Source organism: Agelaius tricolor, unplaced genomic scaffold, assembly GCF_023055355.1.
Source record: "Agelaius tricolor isolate 1412-34295 unplaced genomic scaffold, bAgeTri1.0.p SCAF_4, whole genome shotgun sequence".
In the NCBI taxonomy this organism is placed as follows: Eukaryota; Metazoa; Chordata; class Aves; order Passeriformes; family Icteridae; genus Agelaius; species Agelaius tricolor.
Genome location: NW_027269264.1, coordinates 21,428,592 through 21,443,071, shown reverse-complemented (window position 1 = coordinate 21,443,071; position 14,480 = coordinate 21,428,592). Strand labels below are relative to the sequence as shown.

At 36.1% G+C, this 14,480-nt stretch overlaps 1 protein-coding gene across 2 annotated transcripts in view; it reads left to right on the top strand.

Moving 5' to 3' along the window:
• The window catches only part of NTRK2 (neurotrophic receptor tyrosine kinase 2), a 196,243-nt gene that overhangs the window by 75,055 nt on the left and 106,708 nt on the right, over positions 1-14,480 (top strand). Inside the window, exon 12 of one of the 2 annotated variants that reach the window (XM_071424840.1) lies at positions 2,027-2,098. The exons of the other annotated variant lie outside the window; for it this stretch is intronic. Within the exon in view, the coding sequence (XP_071280941.1) occupies positions 2,027-2,098 (72 nt within the window). The remainder of the gene's footprint in view (positions 1-2,026; positions 2,099-14,480) is intronic. 2 annotated transcript variants of the gene reach the window in all.

Below are 14,480 nucleotides of genomic sequence, written 5' to 3'. Positions count from 1 at the left end.
AAATTTCTTTTCCCTCATTTAGAACTAAGTTCAGTGTAGGCTAAGTAAATGTGTTACATGCTCATTAACTAACCTCACTTCCTGAAGTTATATTGTAAATCCTAAGGGGAGTACCAGATCCAGTATTTTAGTTGCAGTAAAGGAAACAATGTTCCTTTAATGGCAGTGGAACTATTTGTCCCTGTAAAATATCTTTTGTGTCTTGAGAAATATCATAAATAGTCAGAAATACAGAAAAATACTTTATCTTTTGTTTAGAATTCTGTTAGAGTATTCTCTCAGCCAAGCAATTTCTTTCTGAATAAGCTGCCAAAAGAGTATTGATGATTTGTCTAGAAGCAAAAAAGCCTGAGAATCTTTCCTTAAATGCTTCAGTTTTCACAAAGACATCATACAGCTTTACAGTGTCTGCTTTTTGAAAATTAAATTCTGTGACTTTAAAGTGATGTTTAAGATCTGTAAACTTTAGTAGAATGAGCTGAATGTATTTGCAGGAGCTAAAAAGTTTGGTCTAGTATAATTTTTTTGTTGGCTAAAAAATAATAAATAACATTCAGGCCATCACCTCTTCCTTTTCCTGCCTTTTAGGAAAATCTGGGCAAGATGAAGGTCAAAAGTCATTACAGGGTTCAGAGTTATCATAATAATTCCAGGAGCAAGCTTCTGGAGCTCAGCTTTATTATAGAATATTATGAATTTAATCACACTTGTTGAACATGATGGATCCAAATTTGCTGTTGATCGTAATCCTGAATCAGTCAAAGAATGTCCACAGTTCACTTTGCTCATTCCACTGACATAATATTTAATATGGCCTAAATTAATTCTTTATATATTCTATTGATTTTATGGTGTTCATAAAATGCTAGTAATAGAAACTCTGTTTCTATTGCTGTTTCTTTTTAATGTTAATGCAATTTCCAAGGAAAAAGCTCTTCAGTGACTCATATGAAATATGTTGGAGGGAGTTTGTACGTACATATATATATATATAAATGTGCAGTTACACAAATTTTCAAGTGGTATAATTTAAATAGATTATTTAAATTGAGCCTTGCCATTTGGCTGGGATTTGCTTTTATATTTTTTTTTTAGTTTTAGATGTTTGTCCCTACATTGAATTTATAACCTATGTCCAGATCTGCTGGCTACAGATCTGCTGCCTTTGCATGTGAAGTTAATCTTTTTTCATGTTGCAAAGAATGTTCAGCACTGAATTTGCAAAAAATTCTTCTTACCACATTTGTGTGATCTCAGCCACATGCTGAGGTACCTTGGAGTAGAACAGAGGGAGATTTGGATACCTGCTGTTTAGCTGCATGGGTACCTCCTGCCTTCAGCAAGGGAGCAGCAGGTTCTCTGGCACAACAGCGGGGCACTTGCAGAAGCTTTAGGCAACACAAGTTGGTTATAGGTTAATTTCAGTTCTGGGTATGAGAAGTAGCGCCAGGTGCTGAACAAGCTGTTTCAATGTTAGGTAGTAGGGGGTTTGCCTCTATGTGATACCCATCAAAAGCAAAAGTCCTGGACAAAACCATAAGCACCAAGTAAAAAAAAAAAAAAGCTTCATGCAGTATGACCAAGCCTTGACTCTGAGTTTTGTGCAGATTATTCGTACCACAAGTTTGTCTTTGCAGGCCAAGAATATACACCAAGAATTTAGCCAGTGACTGAAGAATATCTCCTTACTGCTTATCATGAAGCATGATCTTGCAATTTTTAATAAATATTTTTAAGTGATATGTGCTTCTATAGCTCTAAAACACTTGCGCAATTTATGTCTGGTAGAATCCGGTCCAAAAAATATCAATAATGACAGTCTTTCTCATGTTATAGATGGTTATGGGTGATAAACGTGAAATGAAAACAATCTAAAAGTATCACATTGGATGTTTTCTCTTCTGCAGTGTAGAAGGAAAAATAAAGCAATTGATGTAGAAAAATAAACTTAAAAACTAGTAGCATTGGCAATTGGAAACCAAATTCTTGGCATTAATTGCATTAATGGTAATGCATTCCATTCCAGTTCATGGTGAAGTAAAAGGAGTTGGTCTGGTAGATCAAATATGGCTTTCATTGCAAGACTGCGACAATGAAGGTGAGAAAATAAAGCTATTCAGACTAACCTGTAAAGAATGTTATTAAATAGACCTGATTAATTACTTATTCTTAGAACAGATGTCACTATAAAATACTACATATATTTCAGTCATTTTTTCAGGATGCATGTATCCTGTTATGTATAGTTGTGTATACATGGATACATACATTTTTGTTCGAAAAAATATACATGCAGTCAAAATTGTGAATAATTAATGATGCGTATTATGTTCCCTTTTGAATCTGGGAAATTAATGTCAGGGCTTTGAACAGAACTTGAAAGCGATTTCTTTTCTATTGAAATATTTGAAAAATTGGAATGGTGTAAATAAGCGTGTGCAAACATAAGGTGCTGTCCTGGTTTTCTCATTATAAATACATTGTGAAGCAACTGATACGAATCCATTGGTGCAAGCAAACCTAGCTCTGTCTCCAGGGAGAAGTTGCAAATCTTGTGTTTTGACTTTGGTTTGTGTGTGGTTTGGGTGGGGTTTTTTAATTTTTTTACCATTTTTTCAATCAACATCTTATTTTCCAGTCCAGGCAAGAGTAAAATCACAAAAGCTCTCAAGTACCTTTAATGCATTTTTCTGACAGAATGTCAAAAATTGCTTTGTATTCCATCAATAGTAATTCATGGCAACACGCCTAAATAATTACCATTGGCCAAATGCCAGACTTCTGGGCCCTACACTAACAAATACTGGTACAATCATTTTGAAAATTATAAATTCAGTTGCAATAATAGCATGCATCTCACATAACTGACTCACCTCTTCCAATTAACTTCATGTAATCAGAAATAACTTTGTCCTGCATTATCTCTTAAGTGGTCTCTCTGGACAGTAGTCACAGTGTGTGCTTTGCATATACTGTATAATTTGACTTGGTTCTGGGGCAGTGCACAGTAGTCTTTGAGGTTACCTGTAATGGCATTAAAGCCAGTGGGACTAGGCTATGGTCTCTGGCCCATGGGGAAAGGCATAGATTGTACCCACAGGTTTAAGACATGCTTCTCCCTCATTCCTCAAGTAGGATGGCCCCATAAGTACTTGAAAATAATTTTTGACGCATTCTCTCCTTTGAAATGTACTGGAACATTTTATAGGAGAATGCTGTTTGTCGTAGGTCAAAATAGTAACTTACTTTAATATAGATTAAATTATTGTGAATAAAAGAAAAGAAGATACACCCCTGCATATTTTTATTTACTGGCAAATATGTGCCCTGAACTCTTTGTCTTTGAAGTCTTTACTTTAGCACATGGGCCTGGAAGCAAGTAGTCTTGCACGTGCCATTTACACCAGAGAGATTTTGGCATGTTAACTACTGTTTGGATTTTCTTGTATATCTGTTCCACGTCATCTTGTGTGTCTGAATTCACATGATTAGTCAGGTATGAAGGGGTCACTCAAGCTATAATTTGCAGTAGCCTTGCTCCATGTAGGTCTTGAGTTTATTTTTGGGGGGGAGGCTGGGGACATGGGAATGAGATGGGAACCCTGTCTTATGAAAGGAAGAAAGGCAGGTGTTACCACTGTTGCTGGTTCTTTGTGCCGTGGCTGTAGCAGAAGTGCAGAAAACCACCTTGGCCAATACCAGCAGCATCATGGCTAAAGAAAGCATTGCCAGGTTCCATGTGCTCCTGACCTGCAGTTGTTGCAGGCTGGAACCCGTTTAGTTTTTGACCCAAAAAGTAGGCCTTCTGTTTGCCTGACCAAAGAAGAGTCAGGTGTATTGGTATGCCTTCCTATTGACTGAAAAGACAGTTTGACTGTGAAGACTGAGTACTCTGCTTTTCTTGGTGCCTTTAGGGAAAGCATCAATCCTAAGGAAAAACATAAATCTCTCATCTTTCAGATGAAATATTGTTTATTTCAAATGCATTTCAAGCATTTTGTTAACCTTAATACATGTACAAGATTATTCTTTGTGTAGAAAGAGGGAAGTTCAGAAGGCTCACCTCAGCAATGCTACAGTGATAATTGAGCAATAGAAATACTCCTTTCCTGGTTCTGTCTCTACAAAGTTATATGACAGTAATATGCTGGAGAGTGGTTTTACTTGACCTGGTAACAGGACAGGAATTAGGGTTTCACTTGCACAAAAAGGGAAAGGATATTTCTATTTCTGTTTAAACACCTTGGAAATTTCTATTCCTAGTGTGTCAGTGGTAGCCAGCACTCTTTGGCTGACAAAGAGTATTCAGAAATTCGAAGTTATATAACATATATGGCATCCTGTGTGCCAGATGTGGATGTAAACCCATGCACTCCACTTGCAGGAATACAGTTTCCAATAAGAGAACAGTCTTATTCACTGATCTGCTAATAGCCTGCTCTGGCAGCTATGGCAATTACACATGGTATCTATTATAGATTCATGTCTCATTTATTTGATGTTAACTAAATTTGTAATTACATAGTATCACTTAGTAAAATTGTTTACTTTTACTATAAAGTGCGTGGGTCTAAAGGTGGTAGTAATATAGGCGGAAATAGCACATTAAATGCACGTGATTTGTTGTTTCAAAAGGGTGCTGTAAGAGGTAGAACTCATAAATGAAATGAGTGGAAACTTCCCTTTTCCCAAGACCACTTTCTTTCTCCTTTTCTTGGTATATCCTGTGAAGAGTGCTTCATTGAATGGAGAACCATTTTGTGTCCATGTAAAACTGAGAACAGAGTAAAGCAAATCAAGGCTAGACTGGAGTAAGTGCACGTGGTTTTCACAATGGCTCCAAGTAGATGGGATTTGGAAGATTCAGATTGCTTCAATTAGTACAGTTTTGTGCAGTATTTTTCCTTACAAATATTCTCCATCTTCTGGATGGGGAGGGATTCCAATATACTGTAATATCCAGGGAGAAAGAAAAGATTATGGAGCCTTGAAATAGGTGCAGGACCTGAATGCACATTCTTCAAACTGCCTACAAGTGTATGCAAAACTTCGAGATGACTTTTCAGGAAGGCAAAACCAGGCCTCGAGGTTCAGGAGGAAGCATACTGTGCCTCATCCTTCACCACCCTCAAAGGCCATGTGTTACTGCAGAGGACTACTTTAGCTAAGCTTCAGTGGACAGCAACTTGAAGGTTGTCTTTTTCCCATTCTGTGACATTGGATTTGTGGTAAGAGATAACTAGTGCCATTCTTTCACTCTTTTGTGTTTTTCCCTTGTGAAAGCCATGGGTGACTGGCCACCAACTGAATGTAACTCCATTCACCAACACTCTGTGGGCCCAGCTATCCAGATGGTTTTTAACCCTGAGAACAGTGCACTCATCCAAGCCACAACCAGCCAGTTTCTCCAGGAGAGTGCTGTAGGAAATGCTTTTAAAGGCTTGACTAAAGTATGGGCAGACAACATCCATAGCCCTTCCCTCATCCATCAAGTGTGTTGCCTTGTCATAGATGTAGACCAGGTTTGTCAATCAGAACCAACATCTCATAAACACATGCTGTGTGGGCCTGATCACCTATGGCACATACATCTTAAGTTTTCAATCAAGAGAGAATTTGTGGGGTGAAATATTTGAGCTATTATTGTAACAAAATGGGCCAGTGATCTCTGGTTCTGGACTTAGAAGCCTGCAGAAGACAGAGGAAGAAGAGGTGCACAGAAATCACATAGTTTATCTTCATGTAGCATAATATTAATGGGACTACTAGAATTTGGCTCTTGGTTGTTTGTAGTCAGTCCATTATCTTGATCATTGACCACAATTAAGATAATGATGAGGTTTTTTAAAGAAAAATTGTTAATTGCTGTGTGGAAGTACTTGATTAGTAGTGACTGTAAAGGAAGGCAGTTGAAATTAATGAAGTGAAGAAACCCCATAATTGTTTTACTGGAAGCACTAAGTGATTATGAGATGCACCTTTTAAGAATTGTTCAGATTTCACAGACACAAGGTAAAATGTCATAGCAAGGAAGATGAAGAATTGCTCAATAACAGCTGTGAGGAAAGTAATAGATCAAAGGTGTTAATATTATTGTAAGGGAACAGTAAGCAAAATAATTCCATTATAAATGAACATATGTGATACAGTTCCATAACTCCTATTGCACTGTAACAAGTACTGCTATTTCCCTAATTTGTATATGAAAACTCTCTTTCCAGCTCTTATTAAAAGGTCATATATTGAAAATGCAGAATATTTGGAATTACTCAAGATAACTGGATGGTAGGGTTGTCTTCAACATTTGGGTAGAGACAGAATGGTTTCAAAATTGACAGTGATTCTCTTTTTCAAAGGGGCAAGAAATAATTATGCTGTGTCTTTCAAGTGCTCTGATCTTCCTTGTGGCTGTAAACTGATGCTTGTCAAAATTGTAGCTGTGTAGTAGCATTTCTGTATTTTACATGCATACCAATGAGTGCATTTAAGCACAAATTCTAGGGATGTCATAAGGTAAAGGGCCTTCTTTCCTAAGAGCTTTGACTTTTAAAGTACTTGCAGGAAGCTTTGAGAAAGCATCCCTTGATTTATTGATTGATCTCTCAGGCATACAGTGTTTCATGCAAATGAACTGTAAAATAACCCGCAGATATCCATTTTTTTAAATGTGTATGCATATAGTAATTGCTACACTCTTTCCTGTGAGTTGGGTTTCTACTAATGCACATATTCTGTGGTTCTGTGGGGAGCTGTTGTTAATGCCGGGTTCTGTTTCAGTGTCTGAGCAGTTGCTTATTCACACTCTCTCTTTTTTCCTTTAACTGTCCCTGAATTAGAAGCTCTGTAAAATATATGTACTGGCTGTCTCTGAGTAATGGTGGTTTGAGCTTCAGTTCTTAATGTCCTTGACTGACTAATCAATAGAAAGCAAAACAACTGCAGCACGAGCAGCAGTACTGTAAAAGTAAACTTCGGTTGGATATTGCACTGGAAGTCATGAGGGTAATGACTCTCATTGAGAAAGATACAATATTTTCTCCTTCAAGAGTGCAGAGCACAAATGTTTTCTTTTCTGCTGCCTGCTTTGAAAATTAGCATCATATCCAATGCATCATACTGGGAAATAAAATCAAAAGTCAAGATCAAACTAAAGAAAAACAGGTTAAGGTATTAAATAATCCTAGTTAACAGTGTAGAGGACTGTTAACGCAAAATATTTTTGGTCTCTAAAATGTTGAGTAAAAAGGTCCAGTTTTATCATCTCTTATTTCTAACTTTTTTTACACTGAGAACAGCTTTATGAGGTTCTATACCTAAGTATGTGCCTCCATTCTATTTCATAAACTTCTAGATTTATGAAACAAACAATTAAATAGTTTGAATAGTGGCTGCAATACTGACGTTGATGACTACACTTTTATTATGCTTATTTGGAAATCTAATACAGGTGGAAGCAACCATAAAATTACAGCCATGTATCCTTATCTGTGGAGCATAAATTTAGACATTAGAGGAAGAGACAGTTATAGTGGAAAAGAAATCTTCATAAGATACTGTATATTTTGAAGAAACTTTTTAGCTTTGGGTTCTGTAAATAGTCCTGAGTTTAATATGATTGTGTGCTACCTTCCTGTTATAAGTAATTGGAGCATATAAGAGGGTCAAATTTCTTTACCTTGATGTATAACTTCATGGGTCAGACTATTTAGTCTCTTCTGGTCCTAGTTTTCCCATTTACTAAGTAAATTTGGTTACAGGAAAATTGGATCAGAAAATAGAGACTAATGTTGAATTCAGCTACAGAATTTTCTGTGAATTCCTGGCCTCCAATAAGTCTAATTTTTTGTCTTCTATACATGCTTTTATCATTAGGTTAAAAAAGTAATATTTATGCTTGTCATTAGAGCTCTTAATTATATGAATTAAAAACATGGTCTTAGTATTTCATGAAGTAAAAACTATTTTTAGATGAAAGAAAAAAATTGTAGTGAATGCTTATATTTTTGTGCTCTGAAACAAAAGGAGTATTGAGACTGGCGCATGTAAAATCTGCAAAATCCTAAGAAATGGTAGGTATTTCTTCAGAGAATTTTATCTTCTGCTGTTGTGTAGCCATTGCTCTAAGACATTATTCTTCCTTGTGCAAAAAAAATTCAGCAAAAGCTATCCAGGACTCTCTTCTCACTTTCCAACAAAAGTTAAGTGACATTTTGTCCTGATTTTGCCACAGCATTAGCCAGCACTGCTCTTTGAAGCAATGGCTCAGATCCAAGAAGCAAATAGAACTAGGAATAAATGGTTTCATTTTCTTTCCTTCTTGAAAGAGAGAAACGGACAAATTTTATAAGACTTCTTTTTTCAGTAATGCAGCTGCTTCTTACCTTAGCCTTCCTCCCTTCTAGTCATCAGCTTGAACTTTCTCCATAGGAATCACAGTTCATGTAAAAAGAAAGAAGAGATACATGCCATTTAGTCCACACTAGAAAAAATAAAATGTACATTGATTTTTGATTCAAATGCTTTGTTTAGATCAATGCCACAAACAATATTCTGAATAAACCTTATGCAAACCTTATGCAATATTAGAACAAATGTTATGCACTTGATGAAGAGAGAATATGGGATGAGACTTAATGTCATAGAAAGTTTCAGTTGTTCAGCACTTGTTTTGCTTGTACTTTCCCTTGAATTATTTGATTTACATACATGGTCTCCAAATTTATGCAACTCATATGTAATGGCATCATTAGCGAGTGGGATGTGAGTATATATAAAAAGTTTTGTATTCAGTTAAGTCATCATTATGGGAAACATTTATTTAGACAGAGTGTAGGTCAGGTTGTTAATGACTAAGAAAGACTGACTTCAGACCTCCAGTTTATTACAACGCATTGGTATTTCAAGTCCTGTTGGAGCAAGAAGGATTTTAGGCAACTAAAATTTAGCATCTTGCTTTGTGAAGAAAGTTCAGATGATCATCATGTAATATTTTCCTTCCTGAATGACTTAGATGGTGGCTTGTAAGGAACATAACCAGTGAGAAGAAGTGTGATTGATATTTTTGGGATAGATAGAAATTGAGTCCATGAATGTGCAACTATCTCAAGAACAGTTATTTTCCCAAATATGTGAATTAGATGTTATGATGCCTTTGATGCTACAATGCCATTGACTGTTCAGTTTTTTTGTTGTGTGCTGGTTGAAGACAGAAAAAAATTGGCTTCTTTACATTTAAAAATGGTCATGTTTAAAGGCTCCTCTTTCAAAATCAGTACAGTAGTATAAAGGTAGTGGGTTTGCTGTTATACTTTTCCTTTCATGCTTTCCTCTCTAATGAATTGAAAAGCTGGGAACAGTTAGTTGGTGGCATTTTATCCAGCTCCCAATCAGACTAAACTCTCAGAACAGTGCAGATCATCCAGTATCTGAGATACAGGTCTGCAAAGCTCATGAGATGGTCAATTGTGGTACTTCTAGAAAATAGGATTAAAAAAAAGTCCTCACTGGTAGCTCAACTAGATCCTTATTAATAATATAATTCAAGCTACTCTTTCTATTAAGCAGTTAGGCTTAAATTTGATATTCCCAAAATAGCGTACTCCAGATTCTTTATGATGTTTGTTAGACTCTTAATTAATTCAGTGCTGATTTCAAAGCTTTTTGAATGAAGAACTGCTATTGGAAGTAAAGTTATCACATTTTAAACTACTTATTATTTTCTTTACTGTCTTGGACAAATTTGCATTTTAGAGAGACAGATACATAATGTTCCTTTAAAGGATGAATGGAATTCTGTCATTCCTTGTACAGGGAAGATGAATAGTTTTTTTCCTGTCTTCCACTTTCATTTTGACGTTCTTTCATTTTTATTCTTTAGTGTACTTTCCTCAGCAAGTCTGAGTGGCAGCTTATATAACAGCAGTGTACTTTTAAAACTAATATTAAACTCAGAATCTAGCACCTCGGCAGCAATTCAACCCAAAATGAAGCTTTCCCTCAACCTGCCTAACTGACTCCATTTGAACTCTGAGAAGTCAAATGGGAAGTTGGCATCCCATTTAGGAATCATCTTATAAGTATCTACTGCCCATAATATTTTGCCTTTGTTAGCTCAACGTCTCCAAATAGTCAGAGATCCAGTATACAAATGAAGTTTTGTTTTTTAAAGCACTTCTGTTCAGTTTTTGCATCTTTATATTTGTCCTGTTCCCTTGCTCTGTTCTCCCAGTCCGCCCCACTCCCCACAATTATTTTGTATTCATATATCCTTTTTTATGTACTGCACCTGGTTTCTTGTTTTAGTGATTAAAGTTAGTAGACTCTTGTCTTTTTTTTTTCACTTTTTCTTTTACCTTTTCCCTTTCTTTCTTTCATTTTTTTGACTCCTGTTACTTAGTTTTTTCCTTAAAATATGTTTTTATTGTGATTAATTTTTCTGCCTTCAATAGGAATTGCAGGACTCCCTTCCCCTTGTGGACTTCTTTACTCCTGTAGACTCTCAGTCATAGGTCTGAGGTTTCTCCCATAATGGTTGTTTTAGATGCCACTGTTGGTTGCCAGGGTTACTAAAATACACACAAATGCAACTAAGAATATAGAATAATAGAATCCCTTTAGTTGAAAAATATCTTTAAATCATCAAGTCCAATCATTAACTTAACACTACTAAGCCCACCATTAAACCATCTCCCTAAGCACCTCTGGTGGTTTACAAGAACATATCAGCTTGCCTTCCTTGAAATAGTTGTACCACCTTCCCCACACCCCTGGCCCTCCATCATGACTTATCATGTGAAGTTTGCAGTAGTTGTAAGAGATCTGGTTTGTACCTCTATTTTACTAATATTTAATGTACTGTACACTAAATATTAGTTCACTAGTTGGCAACTTCTCGAATTAAAATTCAGAGGTGTCTTAAAACAGCAATATGATTTCACTCTGACTGCAGCAGACCAGGTAAGGAATAATCTAAAAGTCAAAAAACCTTTCCCTTGCAATGACTTGCTCTTGTGTTAAAAGTGTGGTATAAATGTATGTTTTTATGTAAATAAATGTACGTGTCCTTTGTCTTAAGTTGCCAAGAACATATGCAGTCTCCCATATTTAAGAAAGCAAAATTCCAGGAGAGGTCTGAATGACTTAGGAAATTCAAGAGAAAAGTAGCACCCATGCGGTAGACTTAATTGTAGACTACTAAAAACCCCGGTGATATTACTCCTTTTCTAACCTATAACTTCTAAATATCCTTCAGATAATTGCTTACTGTTCTGAAATGAGGTTTTCTTCAACTGATACTCTATTTTTGTCTGTGAATTAGCAGGTTCCTTTGGGGTTTTTTGGCATCTTACATGAGACCTTAATAACTGTTTCAAAGAAAAGGCATTTTGCCGCACACTTTTGGAAATGTGGGATTGTACAAAGCTAGCAAGTTCATCATCTGTATGTGTGATTACCTACTTCCAGGGTAGAAACAAACAAGAAAATGCAATGAGCATGAATTAGTCATTGCTACTGACATTGAAATTTAACTTTTCTTGAAGCTGATAGTGTAAGTCCATTCATTGAAAGCAAATAAACATTTGGCTCTGAATTGTTTAGATTTCTGTGGAATATGGGTAAGCTTTCAGTCTTCACAAGCACTTGTTATTAAAACAAGATTAAAAAGCCCAAAAACCAGACAAAAACTACTATTGAAGTTTACATTTGCTGACTAATAGTAAAACTCTCACATGTGTTTTTTTCAAATGTTATTAGAACAAGTAATGGTGGCTGTCAACAGTGATGTACATAATAACTCAACTGCATCAGATAACAACAGACTAGGTAAGGCAATGCTGTTCTAGGAAGTATTTGTTCCATTAAGTCAGCTAGCTGAATTCCACACAGGACCCTATGTAGCTTTTAAAAAAATTCTTGTCCTTAGCCAGTCAGGTAAGTTTTGGGGGATAGATTTGTCCTTCATCTCAGACCAGAACATGTCCTGGGGATTTTTATGTATTTCAATGTGCCATCATATTTAGTTGTTGATTTTTAAGTTCCTCTTGATATTTAAATACAATTGATTTCAAGATAATTGACTAATATTTCTCCCAGCTCCACATTTTTCTGCCATTACAGAGGCAGTTAATGCTGCTAAGGGCAACAGCCTGTTCAGAGCAGGCAGAAAGAATGATGTGCACAAAGCTAAGGTGCGAAACAAAAGTTAGAGAGGATCCTGGTACTTAGAATAAGTCTGTGGAATAGCGGGGTACCACGAAAGTAATTGGTGTACCAAACAAAAGGCAGAGAACTTGATTGTGCACATTGGTCTGTTCACATCAGCCTTGGCACAAGGCAGAGCACCTGGCTGAGGTTTTTCTAACCCATACATAGCACTGTTCCTGGTTGGAGAATTCTAGACTTACTGCATTACAACTCAATCTGAGTTTGTTGATATGTTAAAGACAAAGAAATAGCACACGTTATACATTTTTATTTAACAAATAAAATCTTTAGCCACAAGATAGAGGTAATGTCATCATTTTCATAAATTCATGCACAGTTTTTATCTAATTTATGTATGCTTTAAATGTTTTTTATGTGTATGTGTTTGATTGTCAAGTATTCATTTGTGTTTGGTCCTTTGCATTGATTTTTCTTTGACTTTTTTTCTTTTTTTAAGCATGATTTCTCACACTTTATTTTGTTTTTTTTAGGTTTTGTTTTATTTCATAAGATCCCACTGGATGGGTAAATCAAATAAGGAAAAAGATGAGAGAGGGGCTGTTGAGCTTGGAATCTGTGTGCTGCACTGTAGGGAGTGGACAGTGTTCTTGCCCAGTGAAGTGCCACCTCCCTTGGATTTTTCTTTTAAACATTGGTTATGTTTGGAGAACTATAGTTCATTCAAATCAGTAGCTGTTTTTCCAAGAGCAGGGAAAGGTGAAGCCCTGAGGCAGCTAAAAAAACTCAAGAAATTCCAGAAATAAGCTACCAGACTCTTTCCTATTGCCTTGTCCTCACTGTGTCTTCCAAAATGACATTGAAATGAAATTATATTGTTTCCTCTGTCAATTTTTTTTCTGTTCGAACTTAACTGGAAAGATGTTGTTTTTATAAATAATATTTATCAAAGGTGAACTGCAAAGCTGCTTTTATTTTAATGAATTAACGCCTCTGCAAAATTTCTACAATGCTTAGTTTGAGTGTGTGTGCAAGCTCACTGATTTCTGTGGAAATGTTCACATCCTTAAAGTTAAGTTCTTGTATATTTGCAGAATATGGTCTTAACTCCTGAAGCAGTAAATTGCAGAGCTGGCCCTGCAAATCTTATTATGTATGTAGTTCCACTGACTTTACCAGGAAGATGGGGAGTCTAAGTTATATACAGAAAGGTGGCAATACTGTTTGGTGTGTTTGGTTGTTGAACCAGTGCCATGACTTAGACATTCAGTTAGCTTGTGCTTACTCAAGATAGTCCCTAAGTTTGAAAAAGCACACAATCTGTAGTAGGCCAGAATGCTGATTCTGAGCCAAGAGCAAGACGAACAATGGTATGTGGCTGGTCCTTCAGATGTAGACTTAGAGGCTTGTTTAACTGTTCATATTTAACTATGAAGTATGCTTCAGAATGTGCTTCACGATACTGCAGAGAAGAGTCTACTGTAACAAGTAAAGCTAAATGAAGGCATGAACCTTTCAAGAGCAGGGCTGCATTTAGATATAGTACTAGAAATTAATTTTCATTTGATTTATGTATCAAATCCTGAGGGGTCTACTTTGATCTTTTCCATTTAGGGAATTTTAAGAAGTATGAAGTTTCAGGGTTTTTTAAACTGAGAGTTAGCTACAAAGAGTGAGAGACTAGTAGTGAAAGACTGAGGTAGATGCTTATGTTTCTGTGTATTCTGGTTAAATTTTTGAGATTTGTTTTGAATTTAACTCCTTACAACTATGTTTAATGAAATAGACAGTATTATTTTGTCCCTAATATATTTGCTTTTCATTGTTACCTGTTTTTAATTTCAGCCATTTTCACTCTTTCATTGTAACACTATTGCCTTTTCTTTTACTGCAGTCTTTTAAAGCCATACATCATTCCTCTCTTTCTACAGTACTGTATTGACTCTTTAATTCTATTTCTGTGTATTTACTTGCTTTTTGCCTTCTAAGACTCTTAATCCTTCAACTTTTTTCTTGTGTTCTCTTGAGTCTGTTGCATTCACGTTCTTTATCCCTGCTGTGCTCAAGTTTCAGAAATATCCTTATTAGTCAAGACATGCATCCACATTTGCATACTTCTAGCCCTATGTAGGGGAATACTTCCTTTCCCTTTCCACTAGTTAGGGAAGGGGAGATGCAGTTGCTAAAAATCTGTCCCAAAGATGTATTCTGCTCCCCACATTAAAGAAGAGGACAGAGCTGGAAGTCTACTGATGACCTAGGAATCGTGTTGTCTTTGTCGCCCTGCACATACTGTGGTGATTTGGGGAGGGATGGCA